The sequence below is a fragment of the Lissotriton helveticus genome, chromosome 9 (genome assembly GCF_964261635.1).
Source record: "Lissotriton helveticus chromosome 9, aLisHel1.1, whole genome shotgun sequence".
NCBI lineage: Eukaryota > Metazoa > Chordata > Amphibia > Caudata > Salamandridae > Lissotriton > Lissotriton helveticus.
Genome location: NC_136070.1, coordinates 66,395,022 through 66,419,561, shown reverse-complemented (window position 1 = coordinate 66,419,561; position 24,540 = coordinate 66,395,022). Strand labels below are relative to the sequence as shown.

The window sequence follows — 24,540 nt, the reverse complement described above, 5'->3', positions numbered from 1 at the left end:
AATAACTTTTGTATTGTCAAAACATATCAGATAGCTGCCCTCCGTGACACCTTGGTTCAGGGCGCCCGATTACTGGGGGGAAAGTTGGACGGGGTGGCCCTCGCGGTGGAACGAATGAGATCGGCTGACCCGTCAGCACATGGCGAGACGCCGTCTTCGGCACCCAGAAGCTTCAAGATGGCGCCCATTACTGCAGCTGGAGGATCAGAACCACCGTGCCTCGTAACATTCCATGATCATGCCCTTGGATGCACTGGACAGTTCAGCGGCGCTGGACTGCATTTGACTTATGGACCCTTTTCCTGCGACCTGCTGCCGGAGATCCTGGTGCTGCTCCTGTCGTTTTCGGACGTTGCCATGTTGTTCTCCTGTGTTACCTCGTTGCATGATGTGTGGGAGGTCTGTTTTCAAGCTGGGTCTTGCCCGTCGCACTTGCTGGAGTTTGGTAATGTTGCTGGATCTGGTGATATACGTAAGACTGGACAGGGATGACTAACTCTCCTTCGGGTCCTCGTCTTTTGGGCTGGGGGCTGTGAGGGTTACGTGACACGTTGCCTTCCTTAATGCTGCGCTGGGTTGATTTTGTCCCTTGCGACTAGTATACTCTGATCTGACTTTTGCTGCTTTGGTTCCCATCCTGTGTGACTATAATGATTATGTGAGGAGAGGCCGAGGGTCTGCTGTAACTTTGCTTTTTATTTTTGTTTTTGGTTTATGCTGCATGGGGTACTGTTTTCATAACGTGGTTGTTATAGTGGATGTTGCTGATATGGGGGGCGGAATGTGCTGTTTTTTAGCCAATCCTGTTCCATGCTTATTACTGCTTCCGCTCCGCTCGCAATAGTCCCGTCTGTCTACATTTTGCTCAATGATGACCCCTTGTACGTTTAGGTTTTGATTGCCGGCTGGGGGCGCTGAATGCCCGGGAGCGAGTCTGTCTCTCTCCTCCTCCACTCTTTATATTTTTCCCTACTGTGGGGCAGTTCCGGGGCGACAGGCACACTGTTAGTGGGTTTGGCCATAGCCATTACAGGGGTGCGGGGTGGAGGGTGCGGGGGGGGGGGGGGTGTTATTTTAGTTTGTTTTGTTCTATGGTCTCTATCGCTCTTTTCCGGCTTTGGGAGGGTTCTTTCCTCTTTACTAGGGTTGGCTGTCTCTGGGTCGCACACCTTCTTCTTTTCTGTGTCTTCACAAGCTTTTCTTTCCTGTTCTTGGGGGTGGGCTCTCTGGGTTTACACCCAGAAATGTTGATTCTGTAAAACTGCTTGTTGTCCAGTCTTACCGCTGCGACTGCTCAAATTCTATACTTGCCGAACTCATAGCCTATCTCTGATGGTAAATGGGGTGGTTCCCCCTTGTTTCTACTGTATCCCCTTATGTATGGTGTGTAGTCCTTGTTGTTGCAGCCCCCTCTCTTCTTCTAAATTTAAAATGAAACCCTCATATCCTGTGTAGCGCACCCCGCAATCACGTCTGGTGTATTTTGTACTATCCTGAGTGTAGATTCATCTACGGTTATCCTGTTTTTATTGACTGTCTTTGTGGCCGGCCACGATGGTTGTAGGCTTACGCATGTATCTCCTACTTTTCACAATAAAGGTTTTTAAAAAAAAAATAAAAAAAAAATATCAGATAGAAATTACACATGTACATTGTGCCAACTGGCACGGCAATATTCACAGGGGATTATTTACAAGACAGGGCCACATGGGCCACTGTCTGAATCAACACTTTGCAGATATAGAAATACTTGTCAGTAATTAGAATAAAAGTATAGAAACTTCACTGTAACACAAAGTAACAGTTATAGATCACATCCAGTAACTACTGGGAACAGGTAAGTACCACCTACGCAACCCTAACCCCTTAGGAGACTGTCACGCAGGGGACCAGGACCTCCCTAGGACCACCTGTACTAAAAAGAACAACCACCTAAGTATCACACAGCATTTAGGGGTCTAAGACAGAACACAGTACCCATGATGTATGAAACACATTCAGAGGAGTAGTAAAGGAAAACCACCTAAGTATCACACAGCATTTAGGGGTCTAAGACAGAACACAGTACCCATGATGCATAAATATACATTCAGAGGAGTAGTAAAGAAAAACACATAATGCATAAACCTACACATTCAGCGGTGTTAAGAATAAAGCACATGATGCAATAAAATACATTCAGAGGTACCAGAATAATACAGTAGCACAATAGTCACATGATGTCTAAAAACATTCAGAGGTGCAGGAATAAGACATGATGCAAGAAATCACATTCAGAGGTACAAGAACCATACAATTGCGCAAAACCTACACAAGCCACCACCTGTGGCAGTCCCTAGGCCAACTGGCCTTGTTGGGGCTAGAATGCCCTGAGTCTCAATGTCAGGGCCTAAATGATGCAGGGGCCCACTACTTGCTGGGCACCTGTGAAGCGCACAAAACCTAAACGGTGCAGCTGCCCACTAATTGCTGGGCAGCTGGGAGCTTCATACTGTGACAGGGTCCTTACTGACCCTCAGGCGCAAACTGCGCCCACGCTGGAGCCACACAGGCTCTACAAACACCTACGCCCACGTTGGAGCCACACAGGCTCTGGCATGACACTGCGCAACGTTGGAGCCACCCAGGCTCTTCCACCACACTGCGCCGAACGCGGGAGCCTTCTGGGGCTCTTAAACAACCGTGGTGCTTTCACTGGCACCAGCACTACACAAGCCCAGGAGGGGACGGGCATCGACAGTATGCCCCGAGGTGTCCCAGGAGCCATCTAGACTCCTTGACCAAATATGGCCTGCGTTGGAGCCTATCAGGGCTCGTTGGGAAGTCACCCACTCCGTCGGTGTCCCACTCGGGGGGCTCAGAATTCCGACATGCCCCCTGCGCCTCCTGGGGCTCTCAAAATAAAATATGGGCGTTGGAGCCTCAGGCTCCGTTGAAACCTGGGGGCGGACCACTGTCAGCTGGGGCCGCCCTACCTCCACTCCCGCCCAGGTGCCGCTCTCCGGCACCAACAGCAGCTGCACGGAGCCCTCCCCAGCCCTTCCGACTCACCGGGCTTTCTTGGGCGGGCTCCTCCGGGCGGCGGCTTCTCTGCTGGGCGGCAGCTCACTCTCGCCGGCTGCGGTAGGGGCAGGCACCGACCATGTGCCTCGCGCCCCCTCCGCTCTGCTCACTCGGGGCTCCCTCATCACACGGGAGCCCCAGCAGCCATTCCTCGGCACGCCTTCCTCCGCGCGGCAGCTCCGGTCACATGGGAGCCTCGCTGCTCCCGCGCCGGACCTCTCTCTCTCGGCAGGGCTCCCTCGGCACACGGGAGCCCTGTCAGCTGGCCGCCACGTTTCTCTGGGGCTCCCTCAGCCGAGAGGAGCCCCGTCCACCGCCGCCATCTCCCTCGCCTTCTTCGTTCTCTCCCCGCCGACTGCGGGGGGGCGGGACTTCCGGCCGGCCGCGCTGAGATTGGCCGGCCGGCCGACCACTTCCGGGTCGCTGCTGGCAGCGCAGCGGCCCTCCTCTTTAGGCAGGCAGGCGGGGAACCACGATCCGAGGGGTGGCACCCTCGATACAACCAGCCCCCATAAAAGTTGAAGCGCTATTAAGCGCTTGGGGCCAAGTAGCGCTGTGAAGACAAATAAAGCGCTCTCCAGCGCTTGGGGCAATAAAGCGCTCCAAAGCTCTAGAAAAATAGGCAAAGCGCTCCTAAGCGCGATTGACCAGCAAAGTCTTCCAAGCAATGCAGCAGGCAAGGGGACAGTCAGGAAGAGTCCCCCAGCAGTCCATCAGCCTCCAGGGGCTGGGCAGCGCCCGCCCCGGGTAGATTCCCGTCAGCAACAGAACAAGACAAGAACAACTTGGAAGGGAACACAGCCCCTTCTTATACACAGAAAAGGCTTTGAAGTCTTTTGAAGTCTTTGTGTGAGCGAGCCCTAAGCCCTGGGTGTATCTGGTTTCCCTCTCCTGTCAGCCTCAGGTCAGAGGTGACAGGGGGCCATCCGGAGGGAGAGGCAGCAGGGTGGGCTGACAGGCACAGCCTGGCACCCCCAGAGCTCTTCCCTCCCATCCGTGACAGCAGATGGGGGCCTTTCATCTACGGCTGACTCAGACCCCCCCTCCTCCAGGGCCCTGCAGACCCCGTCCTACTCACCAGACAGTCCATCTACCAGCAGGCCCAGGCACATCAGCCAATCACGTGCCAGCAGACTCACTACACAATTATGCCAACTTCTAAAAGTGGCGCTTCTGGACTAGACACAGCCATGCCGCATATACCATTCTGCAGCATTCCTTACCACGAGTTCACACATATCAAACTCGACCCTGCACTCCCCATGCATCAGGAATCTACCATGGTCATACATATTCCCCATTCATTCCTATGGGAGGGCAGGTCACTCACCATCCATACACAGAGAGCACATGCACTTTACACTGTACCACAGTGAAAAAGTGCGCAGAGGCCTAAAATCACCAATCCAGGTTCCAAAAACAGGCTAGGAAAAAGCAAAAAGTCACGGGGTGAACCTGCCCAAAGGACCGGGTCCAACACTCACCATGCCATTCCAGTTTGGACCCAGCCATATGCAAATCAGTCCTGACCCTGCGCCCAATGGGAACAGTCCAGCCGAAACTACCAGGTCAGGTCCTGTACTGGAAACAAGCATCCTAGGACCGATTTAACCCAGATCTCTTGAGTGGGGGTGAATGTTTTGATTTGTTCTGCATTCCGTCCATCAATTGTGTGTCTTTTGCTTTCTCGCCCTAAGTGCGCCAGGTATGCCCAGACGTTTGTCATGGGCTCACTGTGCCACTGGAATCAAGCTATCCTGGCTGAAGAGGGGTGAAACCCCGAAACCGGTCCTAGGATGCTTATTTCCGGTCCAGGGAGGACCTGGCTAGGCAGTTCGGGCTGGACTGTTCCCATGAGGCACAGGGTCAAGACTGATTTGCATATGGCCAGGTCTAAACTGGAGTGGCATGGTGAGCAAAAGAAGCGCTTAGAGACCTGTCAGTGATTAGCGCTATACAAATACAAAATACAAATACAATGATGGATTTAACCCAGATCTCTTGACTGGGGTGAATGTTTTGATTTGTTCTGCATTCCGTCCATCAATTGTGTGTCAAATACCAGGCGCTATATTTAGGCAGAAAAATCCATTTGAGATATCAAGTGTTGTTTTGTATTTCTTCCGCACAATGTTGTTCATTAGTGCAGCATTGTGTGCCTTCTGTACTGCAAATGTGCAAGCAGCTGGGTTTAAGTGTCTGTAGTCTACTACCAGGTGATATGAATGGTCTGGTTTCATAACGGGACGCAAAGGATTATTCATAAATGAGGTGCAACTTTCTATAACACCTTGGTATTCAATTTGTTCTAGGATTTCCCTAACTTATTGTTTAGCGTCATGTTTTATTGGGTATTGTTTTTAAGGTTGTTGGGTTGCCCTCAGTGGAGTATCATGATAAGGGGAACTGTAATCCCACCTCACGTGGTTGCTCTAACACCCACTTCTTGGTGTAAAATGTTTAGCTGATTCTGGAACGAGTTTGGAAAAAGCAGGTAAAATTACTGTTTACCCTTTTAGGCAATCCATTACAAAATCAGGTGGCAATCCTTTTCAGCCACAAGAATGTCGTAACAATGAGTTACGTCCTCTCAAAAGAGAACATTAATGAACCTGGGTAAGTCTTCCTCCAATTGGAGGTGTATTTCGTATAACTTATCTGGGACACTTACCCTAGTGTCCAGCGTTTCCACCATGATATACTAACTCAGCACTACTAACACCAGACAATCCAGCAGGTTCTGGCAAACTATTGTGTCCTAAATATCCGGGACATGCCTCACTTTAAGTTCGGCTACCACCTTTTTTTTTTTATTGAGGTTTTGATGTTTTAGGTTTGTCTTCCTATTTAATGATGAGTGTTGTGAGTCCTTCTTTAATTTCATGTACTCCTCCGAACTGCGCTTTGACCTTCCACATCTCTCTGAACATTTATCAGATGACTCCTGAAAGGAACAAGATGAGCACGTATCAGTATCCTGATGCCTTTCAGGTGGTCTTATATTATCGCTGTTTCGAAGGTTATAACTTTTTTCAGTGGTTTCCTGTTGAGGAGACCCACCCTGTGATTTAATTTTGTCTTTATTTTTTTTGTTATCTCACTTCTTCTTTGTTTAAGAATCGTCTGCTTGCTTGGAGTTATCCCTTGCTTGCAGTTATCCTTTTCTGAATTACTCTTTAATTGTGGTTTACCAGGTCTGGCTCCCAAATTCTCTACCTAATGTAGCATAGGTTTCATCAATAACGTTGAGTAAATCGCATTCCTGTTTTGCCAGAGCCATATCCCTTTAACGTTGGCGTATATCCAACGCTGCTGTTTCCCCATTTATGTTACATAACTTAATGGCGTATACTGCAGCAAAATTGCCCCTCAGTTTCATCCCCAAGTCCAGGGCAGGGACTGCCCCATACTCATTCTGGATCTGTTTCAGCACTTCAGGCAAAACAGCCAGTAAAGGGGTACCATGCATTCCTATATATATATTGCAGCAAAGACTGTACCCCAAGTTGTGCAGTCTTCCATCGGGGTAGCCATCCCCATCAGCAATTAAATTGTTAATATTCTGTGTTTTTCCTGCTGCCCGTATGGGGAAACACCGCTTCAAGCTGGCTTGTTTTTGTGCAATCCAGAATGCATTCTCCTCCCGTCTGGTGGGCACCTTACCCATTATTACATTCAGTTTTTGTGGGCTAATACCCAGTGTAGCAATGTGTGGTGGTGCAGCTTGAGCAGTCCATGCAGGGTTAAGTGTTAGTGTCCGCATAACGAACTGTGTGAAGCATCTGTATATTCTTACTAAATGTTTGTATAATGTCCGCATCTGGGCTACCGATAAATTATCAACATTAAGATGCAGTGCGTATCCGGCTAAGAATGGCCAAGTTGCTCCCTCATTGCTGAAGGGACAGAGTCTAACGTTTTCTGTTGTGTGTGGGAGGGCGCCATTAAACCAATTTATTTGCTCTCGATGGGTTAGAGGTATCTCTATTTTTGCATATGGTGTGTAGTAATCTATTATTTCATCCTCTGTGTGGGTGTAAAATAGTTGTGTTATGTTGTCTGCATCTGGGAATGTAACTCAAGAATAGAATACCTCTGTCCTATATGCTTCAAGAGCCTCAACTACGAAGGTAACGTCTCCACCCCTAAGTGTGAGACCATGTTGTAGTAGCATCTGAGTAACTGCATGTCTGCAATTCTCAGCAGCGTTGAGTGCTGGAATCTGTTAGTTTCTAGACATTATTGTAAATTAATTACAGAGAGTGTAACACAATGAGAAATAGCTCCTTTGTAGAGTTCAAGCTTGAACTACCTACAGCCAACACATTGGGTTACCTACTCATCTGTGGAGTATATTCCCTATCACCAAAGACGAGACGTTAGGAGGTAAGTTGGGCCTCTGAGAAGGCACAATTTAACAACTCAGGCGATCCATAAAAATAAGAACCCAACCAATATTAGCGGCTCCATGTCATGTAGTTTCCACTGTACGTTAGGAACTATGCGTTTTTGGTGACAGCATAACCATTTGGATGGTGCCAGACTGATTCCATACACCTCCTCAGGATATGTCGTCCTATCAGCCTGCTAGCTCCCAGTGCCACCATAGGTATCCCTAAACCTAGACAGGTAGTAAATGGTTCTGGTAACCACTGAACATGACAACCCTTATCTCTCAGGAATCATGATAACTGATCTAGAATGCTTTTGCTCAGTTACTCGTGCTGTCTTTCTCTCAGAGAAATATACAAAGAATACACACAGGCATTTTCAATATTTATTGAGCCAACTGGATTTTTGCGTAAAATATATGTGCTGCTATAATCCATATTTATTTTATTTATTTATTTTATTTATTTTAATTGCTTATATCGCGCTAGAATCGACCCATGAGGTATCTCCGCGCTTTGCTCGCAAGAATTCTGAAGTATATTGTCTCTGCGGAATACCACAGGGAGGGTTATGCTACCTGAAACAGAAGAGTTTTTAAGGCCTTCCTAAAACATAGATGGTTGTCGTTGTGTCTTAGGTCAGATGGAAGTTTGTTCCACATGGTTGGGCCTATAAATGATAGGGCACGTCCACCTTGTCTGACTTTTTTTATAGTGGGAATTTCCAGTAGACATTGGTTGCTGGAACGTAATAAACGTTCAGGTTTGTATATCTGAAATTTTTGTGCCAAATATCTGGGGCCTTGCCCATAGAGGCATTTGTGCACTAAGCAGCAGATTTTAAATGTAACACGTTGTCGTATGGGCAGCCAGTGAAGGTGACTTAACAGAGGTTTGGACGGGGTCCTTGCGGGAGCATTTAGAATTAATCTGGCCGCCGTATTTTGGACCACCTGCAAACGATTTAACGCCTCCTCATTTGCTGATATGAGGAGGCCGTTGCAGTAGTCTAGGCGGCTTATCACCAGTGCCTGTACAAGGGTCTTCTTGTGGTTGTCAGGCAGCATAGGGAAGATTCGCCTTAACTGGCCAATTGTTCTAAAACAGGCTCCTGTGACATAGTTAGCATGCTCCTTTAAGCTCAAGTTCTGATCCAGTTTCACCCCCAAGTTCTTAAAAGTTGGCTTTGGGCATGGGACGGGGCCAAGATCTAAAGGCCACCAGTCGGGAGACCAGAGCATGCTAGCTTTCCCAAATAGCATTACCTCGGTCTTCCCGACGTTACACTGGAGGCAGTTGGTAGCCATCCAGTGGGATACTGCTCTCATGCCCTCGGCAAAATTGTTCTTCACATCGGGCGTAAGAGAGTTGAAAGGGAAGAGCAGCTGGGTGTCATCAGCGTATGACACTGGAGTGAACCCAAACCTTCTCACAATCTCTGCAAGGGGGGCCACATACACATTAAATAATGTGGGGCTTAGACATGAGCCCTGTGGCACCCCTTTAGTGAGTACCCTCGAGATGGAACGATAGGGTCCCATGCTAACAGATTGTGAGCGGCCGGAGAGAAAACTCTCCAACCAGGACAGTGCCAATCCTCCAATACCCACTCTCTGCAATCGGCCGAGAAGAATCTCATGAGACACAGTATCAAGGGCTGCCGACAGGTCTAACAGCACCAGAATCATTGATCCTCCTCTATCCTGTGACATCTTGATGTTATCAGTCACGGAGAGGAGTGCCGATTCTGTGCTGTAGTTGGGCCTGAACCCAGATTGTGATGGGTCCAGGCCCCCTGTCGCCTCTATGAACCTGGAAACATGGATGTTTACATGCTTCTCGGCCAATTTACTTAAGAAAGGTAAGAGAGAGATGGGGCGGAGGTTGGAGAGTTCTGTCCATGGCATAGACAGAAGCAAAAGTTATTAGAAGTATTAGAGCAATGAAAGGAATGAACAGTTCCACCATCATGTTATGTTATGTTATGTTACATACATTTGTAACGCGCACAGCTGCCCCAGCTAAGGGGCGTCCTGGCGCGTGTCAGGTAATATGCAACACCTACATGGAAACACAACAGATAAAAGACACAGATGGTGAGTTTATTAAAACAAAAAGGTCTTTAAAGCTTTGCGAAAAGCTAAAAGGTCATCTAATAACCGCAGCTCTACCGGAAGGGAGTTCCAGAGCTGAGCCGCTCTGACACGGAAGGACCGGCCACCAGCCCGACACAATCTAAATCGAGGGACCACAGTAAGTGCGTGGCCCAAGGATCTCAGGGGCCGAGAGGGCACATACCAGGACAAAAGGTCCGCAAGAATTGGGGGACCCTCTCCCCTCAGGATCTTAAACGCCAGACACAGCACTTTGAACTGGATTCTGGCTCTGACGGGCAGCCAATGCAGAGATCTCAGTGTGCTGGAAACAGGGCTAGTACGGGGTAAGCCTACTATGGCTCTCGCCGCGGCGTTCTGAACACGCTGGAGGCGAACAACCTCCGCCAAATTGGAGCCTACCAAGAGCGAGCTTGCATAGTCCAGGCGAGATAACACAGTAGCCTGGACTATCAGCTGCCTGGTGCTGTGGTCAAAGAACTTCAGAATGGGGCGCAACGACCGTAAAATGCCGAAGCAGCAGGCCGCGGTTTTCTTAGAATGGACCTCAAAGGAAAGCACAGGGTCCATCCATACTCCCAGATTCTTTAATTCAGTGACCGGAAGAGGGGCCGGCCCCAGCTCCGCAGGCCACCACCTGTCCCCCCAAAGATCCGCCCTCCTACCGACGATCAAGATCTCCGTCTTCTTAGCGTTGAGCTGGAGACAGTTGTTCTTCATCCAGCTCGCCACCGCCCTAAGTCCACTCTGAAACCTGGGGGCATCCCGGTCCGGGTCCCCGCTGATGGAAACCGCTAGCTGAGTATCGTCAGCATATGAGACCATAGTCAAGTCCCATTGCTTGACGACCTCAGCCAGCGGTCTCACGTAGAGATTAAACAATGTGGGACTCAGCGAGGAACCTTGCGGCACCCCCTGTCTCAGAGGATGGAATTGGGACTGGAACGGTGGGATGGCAACGCTAAAAAAACGATCGTCAAGGAAGGACCGGAACCACTGGAGTGCAGAACCACCCAGACCACTCTCCTCCAGGCGATGCAACAGGATGGGATGAGAGACAGTATCAAACGCGGCGCTCAGATCTAATAAAACGAGCGCTGCAGTCTGCCCCGCATCCATCACCGTGCGGAGATGTTCAGCCATGGAGAGAAGGGCGGTCTCCGTGCTGTGACCAGCACGGAACCCGTTCTGGGTGGGGTCCAAGATGTTAGCCTGGACAAGGTGAGCCGAGAGAGCTTTGTTAACGTGAGCCTCTAACACTTTGGTAGGCCAAGGAAGCAGGGAGATGGGCCGATAGTTTTCAGGTTTGTCTGGGTCCAAAGAAGGTTTCTTTAAGATGGGAGAAACCACCGCCCGCTTCCAGCTCGCGGGTACCGTGCCGGACTCCAACGAGATGTTGATCAAGGAGTGTATCACGGCCCGGCCCACGAATGACTGGTCTCTGAAGAGAGTGGAACTAAGCGGGTCGGCAGGGGACCCAGACTTAACCTGCTGCGCCAAAAGGTCAAACCCTGCAGATGTCAGCGGGGGTAACTCACGCAAAACGATGTCTCCATAGATGTTAGTCGGAGACTCTACTGGAGGCCCTATACAAGGGAACGTCTTATAGATGTTTTCGACCTTTTCCCGAAAAAACAGAGCCAGGGCCTCACAGTGAGTGGTGGAGCCGGTCGTCGGGGCGCCCGTTCGTTTTGCTAAGAGATCCTTCATCAGTTTGAAGATGGTTTTAGAGGGATTAGAGCTGCTGCGAACTTCGGCAGTATAAAAAGCTGCCCGAGCTTGGCAAACAGCCCGATGGTAAATGTTGACGGAGGCGAGATACGTAGCTTTTTTCCCGATATCGTACGCCTTCCGCCAAGCCCTCTCTGCACGCCTGCAACTACCCTTGAGTGTCCGTAAGGCGCCATCGTACCACGGACTTGCCTCTCTCGAGCTGGTTTTGCAAGCGATAATAGGAATAAGAGCGTCCAGCGCCTTGGAAATCCAGGCGCAGAACCCATCGTATCCTGTATCAACCGTAGAGAAAGGTTCTAAGGGCTCCACGGCGAGGACACGATGAAGGTCTTCCAATCGTAATTTACTCCAATGTCGCCTCGCAACCAGCTTTGCAGGGGGGGTGATGATCTTACCCGGCAAGGGGGTACTGATGTCAACCAAAGAATGGTCTGTCCAGCCTAGGGGTGAAACGGCAATGACAGAGGCATCTACCAAATTGGTGAAAAAAGGATCTAGAGTATGGCCACCAGTGTGGGTGGACTGTCGGACCAATTGCGTAAGCTGAAGGGCCTCCAGATCCGCAAGAATGCCAGAGACTGAAGGGATGCTGGGTTTGTCGAAATGTAAGTTAAGGTCGCCCAAGATGGAGAAATTGGGACAGCCTACCACCAAGGAGCTAACCACATCAGGGAAGGCAGCTCTAAACGCCGTTTCGCTCCCAGGGGGACGATAAACCAGCATCCCCGAAAGTGAAAAATGAGGGGTAACAAGAATCTTGAACACCGCACTCTCACACCCCGCAATGGACAAACCCGACCAGCTGCAAGTAAGGCCAGATCGAATAGCAAGAGCAATGCCCCCTCCCCTCGTAGATCGATTCAGGGTAAAGACAGTAAAATCAGGGGGAAATGCCAGGTTAATGATAGCCGAATCATCATCCTTCAGCCATGTCTCTGTGATGGCCACGATGTCAGGGGCCTCATCCTGCAGCAGGTCAAACACGGCCTGATAATGCGACACCAGAGACCTGGCGTTAAGACTGAAGATGCGGAGGGCATGACCAGGGCGATAGCTCCGAGAAGCAGCTGCCGGGTTAAGATGGCGAATTGGGGTGGGGGAATCCAAAGCCCACCTGCCGCAGGGGCACTGAAGAGGACCGGTTAGAGGGTGTATAGGAGGTAGACAACAACTTGCAGACAGACGCCCAATATCCCGCAGGGTCTCGCTGGAGTACACCAACATGGCAAAACAAGAGGGACAGCTCTCCCAACCAGCAAAGTCTAGCCCGAGCCCCGCGCGTCCCTAGCACGGACGGGCGCAGACGGGCAGGACTCTGGCACGACTCCGGCCACGCGAGGACACGCCCGCTGCGCGATCCCGCTGCGCTGGGAAGGAGCTTCAAATAGGCGTCCCTCGCCGGCACCTGCGCACTGAGCGCACGTAGGGAGTGGCTCCTCCTGAGCCAGCCAACCCGCTCCAAGATGGCGGCGCCACAACTTCCCCCCACGGAGCCCCCGGACCCGCCCAAGCGGCGGTGATCAACAATTAGAGTGCAGGTAGGAGGGCAGTTAAAAACAAAATAAAACAGACCAGAAATAATAAATGTGCAAAAACGAGCAATTTAAAAGCAATGCGCAGCGAAGCGCTTCCAGCCTCAGAGGAAAGAGCAGATATGAAATAAAGCGCGTCGCGCTTCCAGCAACGCTGCGCTACCTGACAAGGAAGCCTCGAAGGGGAACTCGCCTCAAATAGGCGTCCCTCGCCGGCACCTGCGCACTGAGCGCACGTAGGGAGTGGCTCCTCCTGAGCCAGCCAACCCGCTCCAAGATGGCGGCGCCACAACTTCCCCCCACGGAGCCCCCGGACCCGCCCAAGCGGCGGTGATCAACAATTAGAGTGCAGGTAGGAGGGCAGTTAAAAACAAAATAAAACAGACCAGAAATAATAAATGTGCAAAAACGAGCAATTTAAAAGCAATGCGCAGCGAAGCGCTTCCAGCCTCAGAGGAAAGAGCAGATATGAAATAAAGCGCGTCGCGCTTCCAGCAACGCTGCGCTACCTGACAAGGAAGCCTCGAAGGGGAACTCGCCTCAAATAGGCGTCCCTCGCCGGTACCTGCGCACTGAGCGCACGTAGGGAGTGGCTCCTCCTGAGCCAGCCAACCTGCTCCAAGATGGCGGCGCCACAACTTCCCCCCACGGAGCCCCCGGACCCGCCCAAGCGGCGGTGATCAACAATTAGAGTGCAGGTAGGAGGGCAGTTAAAAACAAAATAAAACAGACCAGAAATAATAAATGTGCAAAAACGAGCAATTTAAAAGCAATGCGCAGCGAAGCGCTTCCAGCCTCAGAGGAAAGAGCAGATATGAAATAAAGCGCGTCGCGCTTCCAGCAACGCTGCGCTACCTGACAAGGTAAAACAATGTATATATGCAATTGTATAAAACAATATAGAAATCTTGCATACTCCTACTATGCTTCCCCTAACCCAAGCGTCTAGGGTGTGTGTGTTTTGCCAAGAAGAGACGATCCAACCCTGTTACCTGAAGGTAAAGAATTTAGGTCCCCGTCGTGGTCACAAACTGGACATCTCTTGTAGAGAGATCAGCAAGCATCTGGCTGAAGCTTCAGTTTGCAGTGACCTCACAAATGACAGCAAAGCGGTCCTCTCCCAAACCCGAAAATGCTTGTTTATTAATAGCAAAAAGAATTCTTGCCTTAGGCCGATAGTCTGGTTAGACCACCGTTGTTAATGCACCGTAGATAGCCATATTGCCGTATGGACGAAAACGAGCAATCACATTTGCACAATGGTATGTATAAACCATGTACACAGTGTTCAATGTATCACAATAGTGTTCTTGCAAAGTTGATTTTTTAAGCAGTATAGTTTCTTGGAAACTAATCTACACTGTCACAGATGTAAATGTGTGACAAAAGTCACTGTGTGAAAAGAGAAAACAACTTAGGAAATTGTATGCATGTGAAAATGGCAGTGTTTCTCTCTAGGCCTAACCGGGACACATGACACATCCACAAATACACACAATAGTCAATAAATGATGCACACGACTCAATAAGGAGGTCCACACCAATTTGTAAAAAAAACAAACACGTATCTCTATATAGATTTAGGCACCAGAATCAGGTAAGTACATTTTGCAAGAGAAATACTTAAAATTTTTAAAAGTCTACAGTGCATTTTACAGAAGCTGCAATTTTATCCTATGGGAGGAGACACAAGTATGGCATTCAGGTACAGTATAGCGACTTACAAGACCAATCTCCTCGACTTAGGGTGGTTATGGGGCAAGGTACAAGACAGGCCCAGCAGGTCACCTCCTGCAGCACTGGGGCGGAAGGGTGCAGTGGTGTGAAACAGCATAGGGTGGCCATTGCAAGTCAATGGGGATCGGTCTTCCCCAAACAGAAGCTGCAGAGCGGGGAGATCAGTCAGGCTCAAACCACAAGTGGGCTTGAGTCTTTAGATACTAGGGGACATGGGCACACCTGTGCGCCTCTTCTCCTCGAACCGAAGCGGCCGCGTGCAGAGGGTCTTTGAGGTGTCAGGTTTCTTCATCCGGAAGCACTCACGGTTGAGGGGGCCTGCACACAGAGGCTGCAGGCAACGTTGAAGAGTTCACGATGGGTGAAGCCAAAGTGTACTCTGTCTCTTGAGGGCCTTGCCACCACGCTGATGCCTTTTGCCCACTTCGACTTAGGCAAGACTTCGACTTCAACAAGCTGCAGGCTTGAACTGGGAGATCAGTCAGGCTCAAACCACAAGTGGGCTTGAGTCTTTAGATACTAGGGGACATGGGGACACCTGTGCGCCTCTTCTCCTCGAACCGGAGCGGCCGTGTGCAGAGGGTCTTTGATGTGTCAGGTTTCTTCATCCGGAAGCACTCACGGTTGAGGGGGCCTGCACACAGAGGCTGCAGGCAACGTCGAAGAGTTCACGATGGGTGAAGCCAAAGTGTACTCTGTCTCTTGAGAGCTTTGACACCACGCTGATGCCATTTGCCCACTTCGACTTAGGCTGGGGGCTTGGGTGCAGTGGTGCTTGGCAGCGTTGGGTTTTTGGCGTCTGAGGTCCTCACTGTTCTTCTTGGGGTGCCTGCAGGATGCAGCTCCATGGGAGTTCATGAGTGTTTATTGAAGGCAGGCAGTCCTCCCAGGCTTTGGAGGCCTGACAGCTTGCAGGACGAGTCTACTTTACCGCAATTCCACGGGGAACAGCAGACAGGCCGGCAGGGCTGGTGCCAAGTCAGTTGCTTTTGTTCCGGTTTTTTTCGCGGCTCTTCAGTGATCTTTTTCGTAGGTTGTCCGGATTTGATATCCTGGTGCCTGGGGCTTCCCTACATACTGAACTTAGCGGAGTGAAGGGTAATAGCCAAAGGACTACTTACCCCCGGGGTCAGTACGCCCCCTAGATGATCACTTCCTGTGGGAAGTGGGCCTAACCCTGTCCCAGAGATCGTAGGTTTGCCATCACCAAGATGGCTAACTCTGACAAGTCACCTCCATTTCAGCTAGCCCACCTTAGGGGGGGGGGGGGGGGGGGGGGGGGGGGGGGGGGGGGGGGGGGGGGGGGGGGGTGTGTGTGTGTGTGTGTGTGTGTGTGTGTGTGTGTGTGTGATCATCCTAATGCATATACGTACAAATAGTGCACAATTATACATACATACATATATCATCTCTATATATATAAAATTGTGCACTATTTGTAAGCATATGTGTAGATACATGTTACTAGAGCTGTAGCTTTGATCCTACCTGGCAGATGCCTGGTAGAACAGGAATCTGGTCTGAACATGAGCATGCAGACACAGCAATAATACAGTTTCTGTTTGTTGAGGGAACAGTGTGCAGGGGACAGAATTAAATTGGATGCTTAGCTAAAGGAACAGTGGCCCCTACCTGAATCTGAAATGTGTAGGGTTGCAGGCAGGGGACGTGCTTGCATGTTTAAAGGCAATTTGTAGTCTAAATGATGATGTGACATGCTGAAGATTTGCTCTAAATGGTTATGTCCAGCCTCAAAGTGAACAGTACCCACCAGCAGTATTCCTTCAAGTACTTCTGTAAGAAAAGAATTTAGCTCACTGCAAGGTGCTGCTTTTATAGATTTGAGGACAATGGCGAGCCTGCAAAAACCTATTGATCGTCAAGAGAAGGTATTCTGTTTACCTTCCAGTTGTATGTGTAGAAGCGATGAGGTGTGGGCAGGTGAAGGGATACAGCTGCGTCGAGGCATCTAGAGCGTAAGAGAACAGGTTGGAAATATGTGGGGATAAACTAGATGGGATCATGTGGGTGTTCAGACATGAGGTAGAGGAGATGGGCAGAGAGAGTGGTGTTGTGGATGCAGAGCTTCGGAGGGCCACCTGGGGTAGAGGTGCATGGGGTTATAACTGGACAGTGGGAAGGATTGAGGCTCAGGGGCATATGGTAAAAGATAGGATAGGGCTGAGGAACCTTGCAGAAGGATGAAGGGCAGATAATAAGCAGGTGGAAGGACTCACAAGGTTGGTCTGATGGTGGGGACAAAAGCGGTGATAACGGGGCAGTTTGGTAGTGTTCGGATTGAGAAAGAGAAGCTATGCAGGGGTAGGACGGACAGGGTCATATAGTGAAGCCATTGACCGATGAGAAAGAACAGAGGTGAAGGGATGTTGAGTATAATAGGAACTGAATGAGACAGATGAGGGAAAAGAGCTGAGGCAGCCTAGGGGTGGGAGTGTTGAGATGAGTAGAGATTCAGAATGGTGGAAGGAGGAAGATCAAGGGTGTAACAGGTGATGTGGAACAGGAGCTGAGCAGGCAGGACCTGGTGGGAAGGAGAAGGAGCAGGGGCTTGGGGTAGGTTATAATTGGGAGAGTTCAAGGGACCCTGTGAGTGGTAGATCTGAGGCAGCAGCAGATGAGCAATGCAAGAAATGAGGGCTGTTGAGCAGTGAGATGAGAGGAAGAGTTGTGCTGGGGGTTGCAGAAATGGAGTTGGTGAGAGAGAGTGGGAAACTAGTGCATAATGAGTAATTAAGGGGCTACGCATCTCATTAGGAGGGCAGCTTAAGGGGGTACAAGCATCTCATTAGGAGGGCAGCTTAAGGGGGTACAAGCATCTAATTAGGAGGGCAGCTTAAGGGGGTACAAGCATCTCATTAGAAGGGCAGCTTAAGGAGGTACATTCACTGAGGTGACAGTGGAAAAGGGAGTTCAGGAAGGAAGGCAGATAGGGCAAGCTGAGGTTGAGAAGGGTTCAGGACATATAAATAATACTATTGTGCTTCTATCTTTTTCAGCTAGCTAGCAAAACACATGACTTCAGTACAGCAAATCAAGATGAGCTCTTGTTCCAGTTCTGATGGGTAAATATCCAGCGTTTACTGCATTATCTGTAAACGCTATATATATATATTGATTACATCCTGTTACATCTTTCTTTAAAATGAAGAAATACATTTCTACTTCCTCCAGCCGTTGAGTAATTCCGGAGTGCATGGCTTGTGCTGCTTGTAATATGCAGGGCCGGGTTTCCAGCTCTGTTCTAACAGTACAAAAAAGTTACACAAAATACCCCACAGTGTCTCACATACACAAGAGGGTCAGTTTACATGGTAATCCAAATAGTTGCTGCTCTGGTGAGGTGCATGCTTTTTTCCATTTGTGTCATGCCAAGAAAGCTCTTATTAATCATATCAAGTCTTGCCATGAAGGGTTGTATTAGTTTGGTTTAAAAAAAAAAAACACTCTGGATGTTATCATGTTGAATGTAACCCAAAATCCTTTTTGATGAAAAGTAAAGCTAATAAAAAAAATAGCATGTCATGGTTAACTTTACAGTTTGAGGAAAGATGCCCATTAAACATTGTACCACACCTCTGGACTGGGATGAGCAACAAATAATTAAATGCCTAAAATGTATATCTCAAAATTTTTTCAGTGTTAAGCATAAAAGCAGAACAAGTTGAAGTAAATCGAGAAAGGGAAAGCTTACTAAAGATAGGGCAGTGCAATTCTTCCCTCTGTTTTGATTATGGCTGCCTTTCCACTATGACCATAAAGGTATGGTGAGCGTAGCTGTGACACTTAAGCGTAGAAGGTTAAATAGAGTGGGTGCTACTTTATTAAAAACGGTATAGCACATGCAAGAATAACTGGGCCGGGCATAAAGAGCTGCAGGGTGAACAAGCATTGGCAAGCCCATAAGTTCTCACCTTTGAGACCTATTGGCTTTGTCACCGATTTTGGTCCTGCTGTGCAGTCTTCCTGATGCTGCCCAGCATGGCGAAATAGGGAAAAAGCCCTTGACGCAGCCAGTCACGTCATTTTGAAGGCACGTGCACCGCACATGCAAGTGCCTACAAATTAACATGGACATTCTTTTTATTTGCAGATTTGAGTTGATTCAGCAGATAAAAAGAAAAATATATGCGGACTCGTTTTCTTTAAGCATTGGTGAGGGAGCAAATGGAGGGTGTGGGTGGAGCACTAGGGAGGGCGCGGGTGGGGGAACTGGGTGCTGTGTTGTGAAACTAAGAAATATATGCTTCAGCACTCTTTTAAAAAAAAAAAAACTTTATTTTTTATTTTTTTATAAATAGTTATTGAAAGTACGTCAGTGACCCATTAAAAGATTTTTATTTTTTATTTTTCTTCACACGAGCTTTATGAGTAGGGATCTCGTGCTAATGTCAGCTCTGTAAAATCCTCCATCTACTACTGATGTTTTGTGCCTGATTTATACCGGGAACTTTGCGGGAAATTATAGTGGGATCAAGAAAGGTTTCTTCAACAGAGGATGATACCATCTCAGAGAGGGTTTCCGCACAGAGTGTACACCTGCGAGACTAGGAGCATGAAATGTTTCTGATTTCCTGGGAGCCGATCATCAGGAGCATTTACCAGACATTAGAAGAATGACATAGCAAGGAAAATTGATTCCTGCAACGTGGTGGCTAGTAAAAGACGTCCATATATGGAGTCACTAGGTAGCTATGGCTGAAGCAGCTGTGAAAAGATCCTGGACTGCATTATCACTGCAATAATACCGCCATCCGGCTTACAAGATCTCATGGTGGTTCCCAATTCAGCGTAAGCAAACTGTACATAAGATACACCTCTGGGAATTCACAAGGGGTCCACGATAAACTAAAGAAATGGTTGCAGTATACACATTATTTAAACCTTGGACAGAATGGCAAACCTTTCTTGTTTTACATCTGACCTAGACATGGCTTCAGCTGATTTGCCAACCAGGTGTTTCCAAAAAATAATACTAAAAATACATATATAAATATAAAGAGAGCCTTTTGGTCAGCCCTCTTCATCATTGACATGTTCAAGTCTCACCAGAATGTTGCTTCTGCCCACCAAAGCACCTGGGCAGTAGGTTAGCCCTCTTCATCCACTGGCTAACATCACTGACAACCTTTTGCTTGTTCATAGCGGCCATAAAAAGAGTGATTTTAGTACCAAGGCCAATTTTCCCCATACTGCTTTACGGTTCCTTTATTTAAAATCGCTGATTTGATTTTCCAAATGAATATCATTGAGTTTAAAGTGAACATAATAAACAAACTTTATTAACACGCACTGTATAATTCACTAGTTGCATAAAGCACAAGAAGGCAGTAGTGAATAGAATTAAGAAATCTTGAGATGTGTCAATAAACCCAACATCAGTTATTCAGGTGGACCAGAACTAAATTATTCAACAAAAAAACCAATAGACACAAAATATAGATTTGTGAAATAAAAATAAATCTTGATATGAGCATATGTAGTTTGAATGAGGATACAAGAATGGCATACCTTTCTGAAATGTTTTTTCATGCAATAACTGAATCCACAATTACACTTTTAAAGCTAGGCTTGAGTTTTAAGATCTGCACCACACATGCCATTGCAATAAATGTGAATGACGTATATCCCATTTTGCAATGTGTGCTTCTCATACATGCTAATTAATTAATACATTAGTAACTGTGTGTGACTCTGCATGCACCATGGTCACTATATATCTTACACTGTACACCCTATGTAATTTGTATAATGCTTTCATATTTGTTTTTATAAAATCAAGGTGTGATATCAGTACCGAAGAGGCGCAAACCATTTCCAAACTTGGGCGTATTTTTCTTAAACATTTGGCAGAAGAGACTGTAAAATCTGCACGGAAGGGATCCTCCGATATAGAAGTCCTACCCGTCTTTGGGACCGAAGATGAATTTATTGGTTCTTACATGGACAGGTTGCATTCCCAGGGACATCGAACATTTACTGTTCAGAAGAAGACGGAGACTGATGTGCAGCGCCTATGTGACGGGTATAATAAAACCAAAGAGACCTCTAGTGTCAGCCCAGGCAAGAATCGTCCCAGCGGCTGCAGTGCCTATGTGTCGTTTACCTTTCATCATGGGGCGAACATTACTGCATGTGTCGTGAGGAAGGATCTTCACCACCGAAGACATTTTACACCATCTGAAAAAAGAGTATGTCTCATTCGTCCAGAGCTTGAGTCAGTATATAAACACTACAGAGCCAGTGTGAGAGTTGGGTAGTTGACCAAGGGGAGCGTGAACGGGGGCAGATGGGTATCCAATGTATAGGGAAGCATTGGGAGTGCAGAAGAGTAAGACGCTGGGTAAAAGCTGGCATGGGTTAGACAGGGAAGATTTAGGGGAAAAATAAGCGGTAGATCTGAGTCCAACAGTGATGGACATAGCACATGAAGGGGGAAAGATCAAGATGGAAATTGGAGTGTTCGCGGCAGCGAAAGTGGAACATGGTGCAGTTGATTGTGGTAAGAAATGGAGAGGAGAAACGAGGGAAGGAGTAGCAGTAGGACCAACTGAGCAGAGAATAACTGATTGGAAGGCTGTGAGTTTAGGGGTGATGTTAGGAGGGTGGATGAAGGGACGGAGTACAGCCAAGCGGCAGCTAGCAAGGAAGAATTGTTAAGGTGACGGGCGAGAGATAGCTGAGGCTTGGACCAGCTATGTATATGGAGAGCTGAAGGAGGAAGATGGGGCTCTTGGAGGCAGCAGATCTCTTGGAGTGATGATGGGAGGCAGCTGAAGTGTTGTAGGAGGCAGATGGAAAGAAGGGGACGAGGAACCAAGGGGGATGGGCAGCTCAGCAGGGGGGAGAGATGGTAGCTAGTGGAGGGCAAACTAGCTGAGATGGTAGTGTGCTGTGCATTTGGAGACGTGGGGTGGTGGGGAGTTGAGGTTGGGTGTAGCTGGTCAGTAGAACAGCGGAATGCGGCACATTAAGGAAGGGCTGAGGTAGCGGGCAGCTGAGCAGGCAGCTAAATGCGCTTGACAGAAATTTGAAGCAGAGGTTGAAAAAAGTTGAAACCATCATTAAAACGTACTTTTATCCTTTCTGTTAGCCTCCAAAACCTTTGCCTGTGGTCGAGGCAATCAAGACGACCTCACGTTCCAGTCCTGATGGGTAAATATCTACCGTTTGCTGCATTATTTGTAAACCTGTTCTTTAATGTAACCTTAACATTCATTTAACATTGTGATGTTAGGCTAACCTAAGTCGCAATACTACAGTCACATATCTTTGCCATCCTGTCACATTGCCTATGCGGCTACACATTTGGCATTGTGTAACTGCATAGGCATCCCACAGTACAACACTGCTACTGCTTGCGGCACTCAGGTCTTGGCTATGCAGAATTGCATTCTCAATTCCTGGCCCTCAGCACAGTAGTAGGACACCAAAACCATGTACACTGTCAGTTACAGTATGAGCACATATTCCTGCACATATGGAAACAGACATGAGTCCTGATTCACAAAGTAATTAAGTTTATTTATTTAGACAGTTGTCCATAAAACATTCTAAAACACAGATAACAATGAAGATCATAAATGTGTCCTATCCTAACTACCCAACACCCCGACCCACTACAGTTCTTCATTAAAACTCTGTTTAACAAACTGTAAAAACCGAGCAGTTTCAACAGCCACATCTCGATAATGCATTTCTGTCAACAGCTCCACAGCTTTCATCCTATGGACGACCCCATATTAAAAAAAAAACAGAGGTCTCAAAATGTAATTCGATTTACAAGATAAAAGAGACAATCCATCAATATATGCAGTAGGGTACATTTAGATTTCAGGAGACAGGGGCAGAGACCACAGTTATCCTGGACCAGTATAAGCGTGATGAATACATAGGATTGCAACCCACCCCGACCCTCAATATTTCATTTTGCAGCCCTGGGTCTGGTAGCTGCCATAAATAAGAGAAAATAGTGTCCTGGCACAGTGATTCACAAAGAATTTTCTGTAGTAGACTTTTCCATGAGTTGGCTCATGGTGGCTACTCTTGTTCAGGTGTGCTGTTATTTTATTCTGTATTGTAAATATGAGTATGTCCATAAACACCTGCCTCCAAGTCCCTTTGCACATGGGACATCGGAATCGCTTCACAAGGGCATAATGATAAACGAAAGAAATACCCTCAGTCAACACGATGCTTAAAGTTTTGTGGAATAATGGCAAATTTATCAGATTTGTTACAGCGCAAAGACAATAATATTTAACTTCAGTTGTAGACGGATGAAAAGGCACATTTCCGTACTTTCAACACATTACATGACCAGCTAAGCTTTAAATGTGTGATTCACACAGCATACACATTTGAAATGGTTGCATGAAAATAAAATTGTATGTGTGGTAAGACAACCTTGTTTAACTATGCAATGCCTTGTGTGTATATACCAAATGTCCACAACAAAACAAAGTTCCCCTATGTGCTTCAATTTATAGAAGTAATGTCACTCCAATAGTAACCTCTGAACCAAAACCTTCCCTGTTAATGAATCGTATAACAAAAATACATATATTCAAAACAATATTAAATTCATATTAAAACATATAATATATTCCATAAAAACATTTATTGTATTGTTAAGATCCTATGGAGATGGATTAACTTTCTTGGATATTTTTTAACATAAATTTCAAAATCACATCACCATTTGTATGTCACTTCTACTTACTTAAAAACAGATGTGAACAATTGTACATATAATTTAAGCAATCATTCTAATTCCAACGAAACAAATATTTAAACAGTGATTCAATTTGAATAAAAAATAGTGTCGACGCGGAGTTTTAGCGATTTTGTCTCCGCCTTCTTCAGGACTTTATTAATCATATATTTCTTTGTTGTTATTTTTAAAAACAATTGATCTAAAAACAATTTAAAACAGAAAGAAAGAAGATATTATTCATCATTCCTATAACGGGTTGGTTCAGTGTGCACTATCTTGTTTTTATTTTATATTAAATTAAGATACTGTGACTATTATTGTCATAAGTATCTCCTGGATTATTATCCTTTAGACTAGATTCTATATCTATTCTACATTTTATAGTCTGAAAACTCCCCAATAAATGCCTTTCTTGGGCAGATTCACTCATGCGTGCCTACCATCCAGATTAGGATACACGACTTCTAATGTAAGTCTATTGCATCAAAATTGTTTCCATCCATTGAGAGAACAGTTCTTCAATCAAATGACCTATATTTTATAATAAGCAAATGTCATTACATTATGTCTATTCCATCATCTTATTCTGAATGAGTCTGTTTATTCAAACATACCTTAAATCACTTACTTTGAAATTGTATTACTCTATTCAAAGGTACAAGGGTCCACCGAAACTTTTTGTTATTGTAGATTTAATTGGGCTAAAAAGGTCGTAACTTACCCTAATTCAATTGAATTAGGGGAAGTTACGACCTTTTTAGCACAAACCTAATAGGTTTATGCTAAACAGTATTGATAGAAAATAATATTAAATACTGTATATATATTCTAGGGAGACAACCTATAATAACAAAAATTATCGGTGGACCCTTGTAACTTTGACTAGAGTGATTCAATTTCAAATAAGTGATTTAAGATATGTTTGAATAAACAGACTCAGAATAAGATGATGGAACAGACATAAAGTAACGACATTTGTTTATTATAAAATATAGGTAATTTGATTGAAGAACCGTTCTCTCAATGGATGGAAATAATTTTGATGTAACAAACTTACATTAGATGTCGTGTATCCACATCTGGATGATAGACACGCATGAGGGAATCTGACCAAGAAAGGCATTGATTGTTGAGTTTTCAGACTATGAAATATAGAATAGATATAGCATCTAGTCTAAAGGATAATAATGCAGGAGATACTTATGACAATAATAGTCAGAGTATCTTAACTTAAT

General features: G+C 46.8%; 1 protein-coding gene across 2 annotated transcripts in view; it reads left to right on the top strand.

The window, feature by feature from the left end:
- The window catches only part of LOC144780925 (uncharacterized), a 129,748-nt gene that overhangs the window by 24,039 nt on the left and 81,169 nt on the right, over positions 1 to 24,540 (top strand). For both annotated transcript variants that reach the window (XM_078659467.1, XM_078659466.1), the window contains exons 2-4: positions 17,589 to 17,654; positions 20,372 to 20,780; positions 21,683 to 21,744. In XM_078659467.1, the coding sequence (XP_078515593.1) occupies positions 17,605 to 17,654; positions 20,372 to 20,780; positions 21,683 to 21,744 (521 nt within the window). In that variant the 5' untranslated portion in view covers positions 17,589 to 17,604. The remainder of the gene's footprint in view (positions 1 to 17,588; positions 17,655 to 20,371; positions 20,781 to 21,682; positions 21,745 to 24,540) is intronic.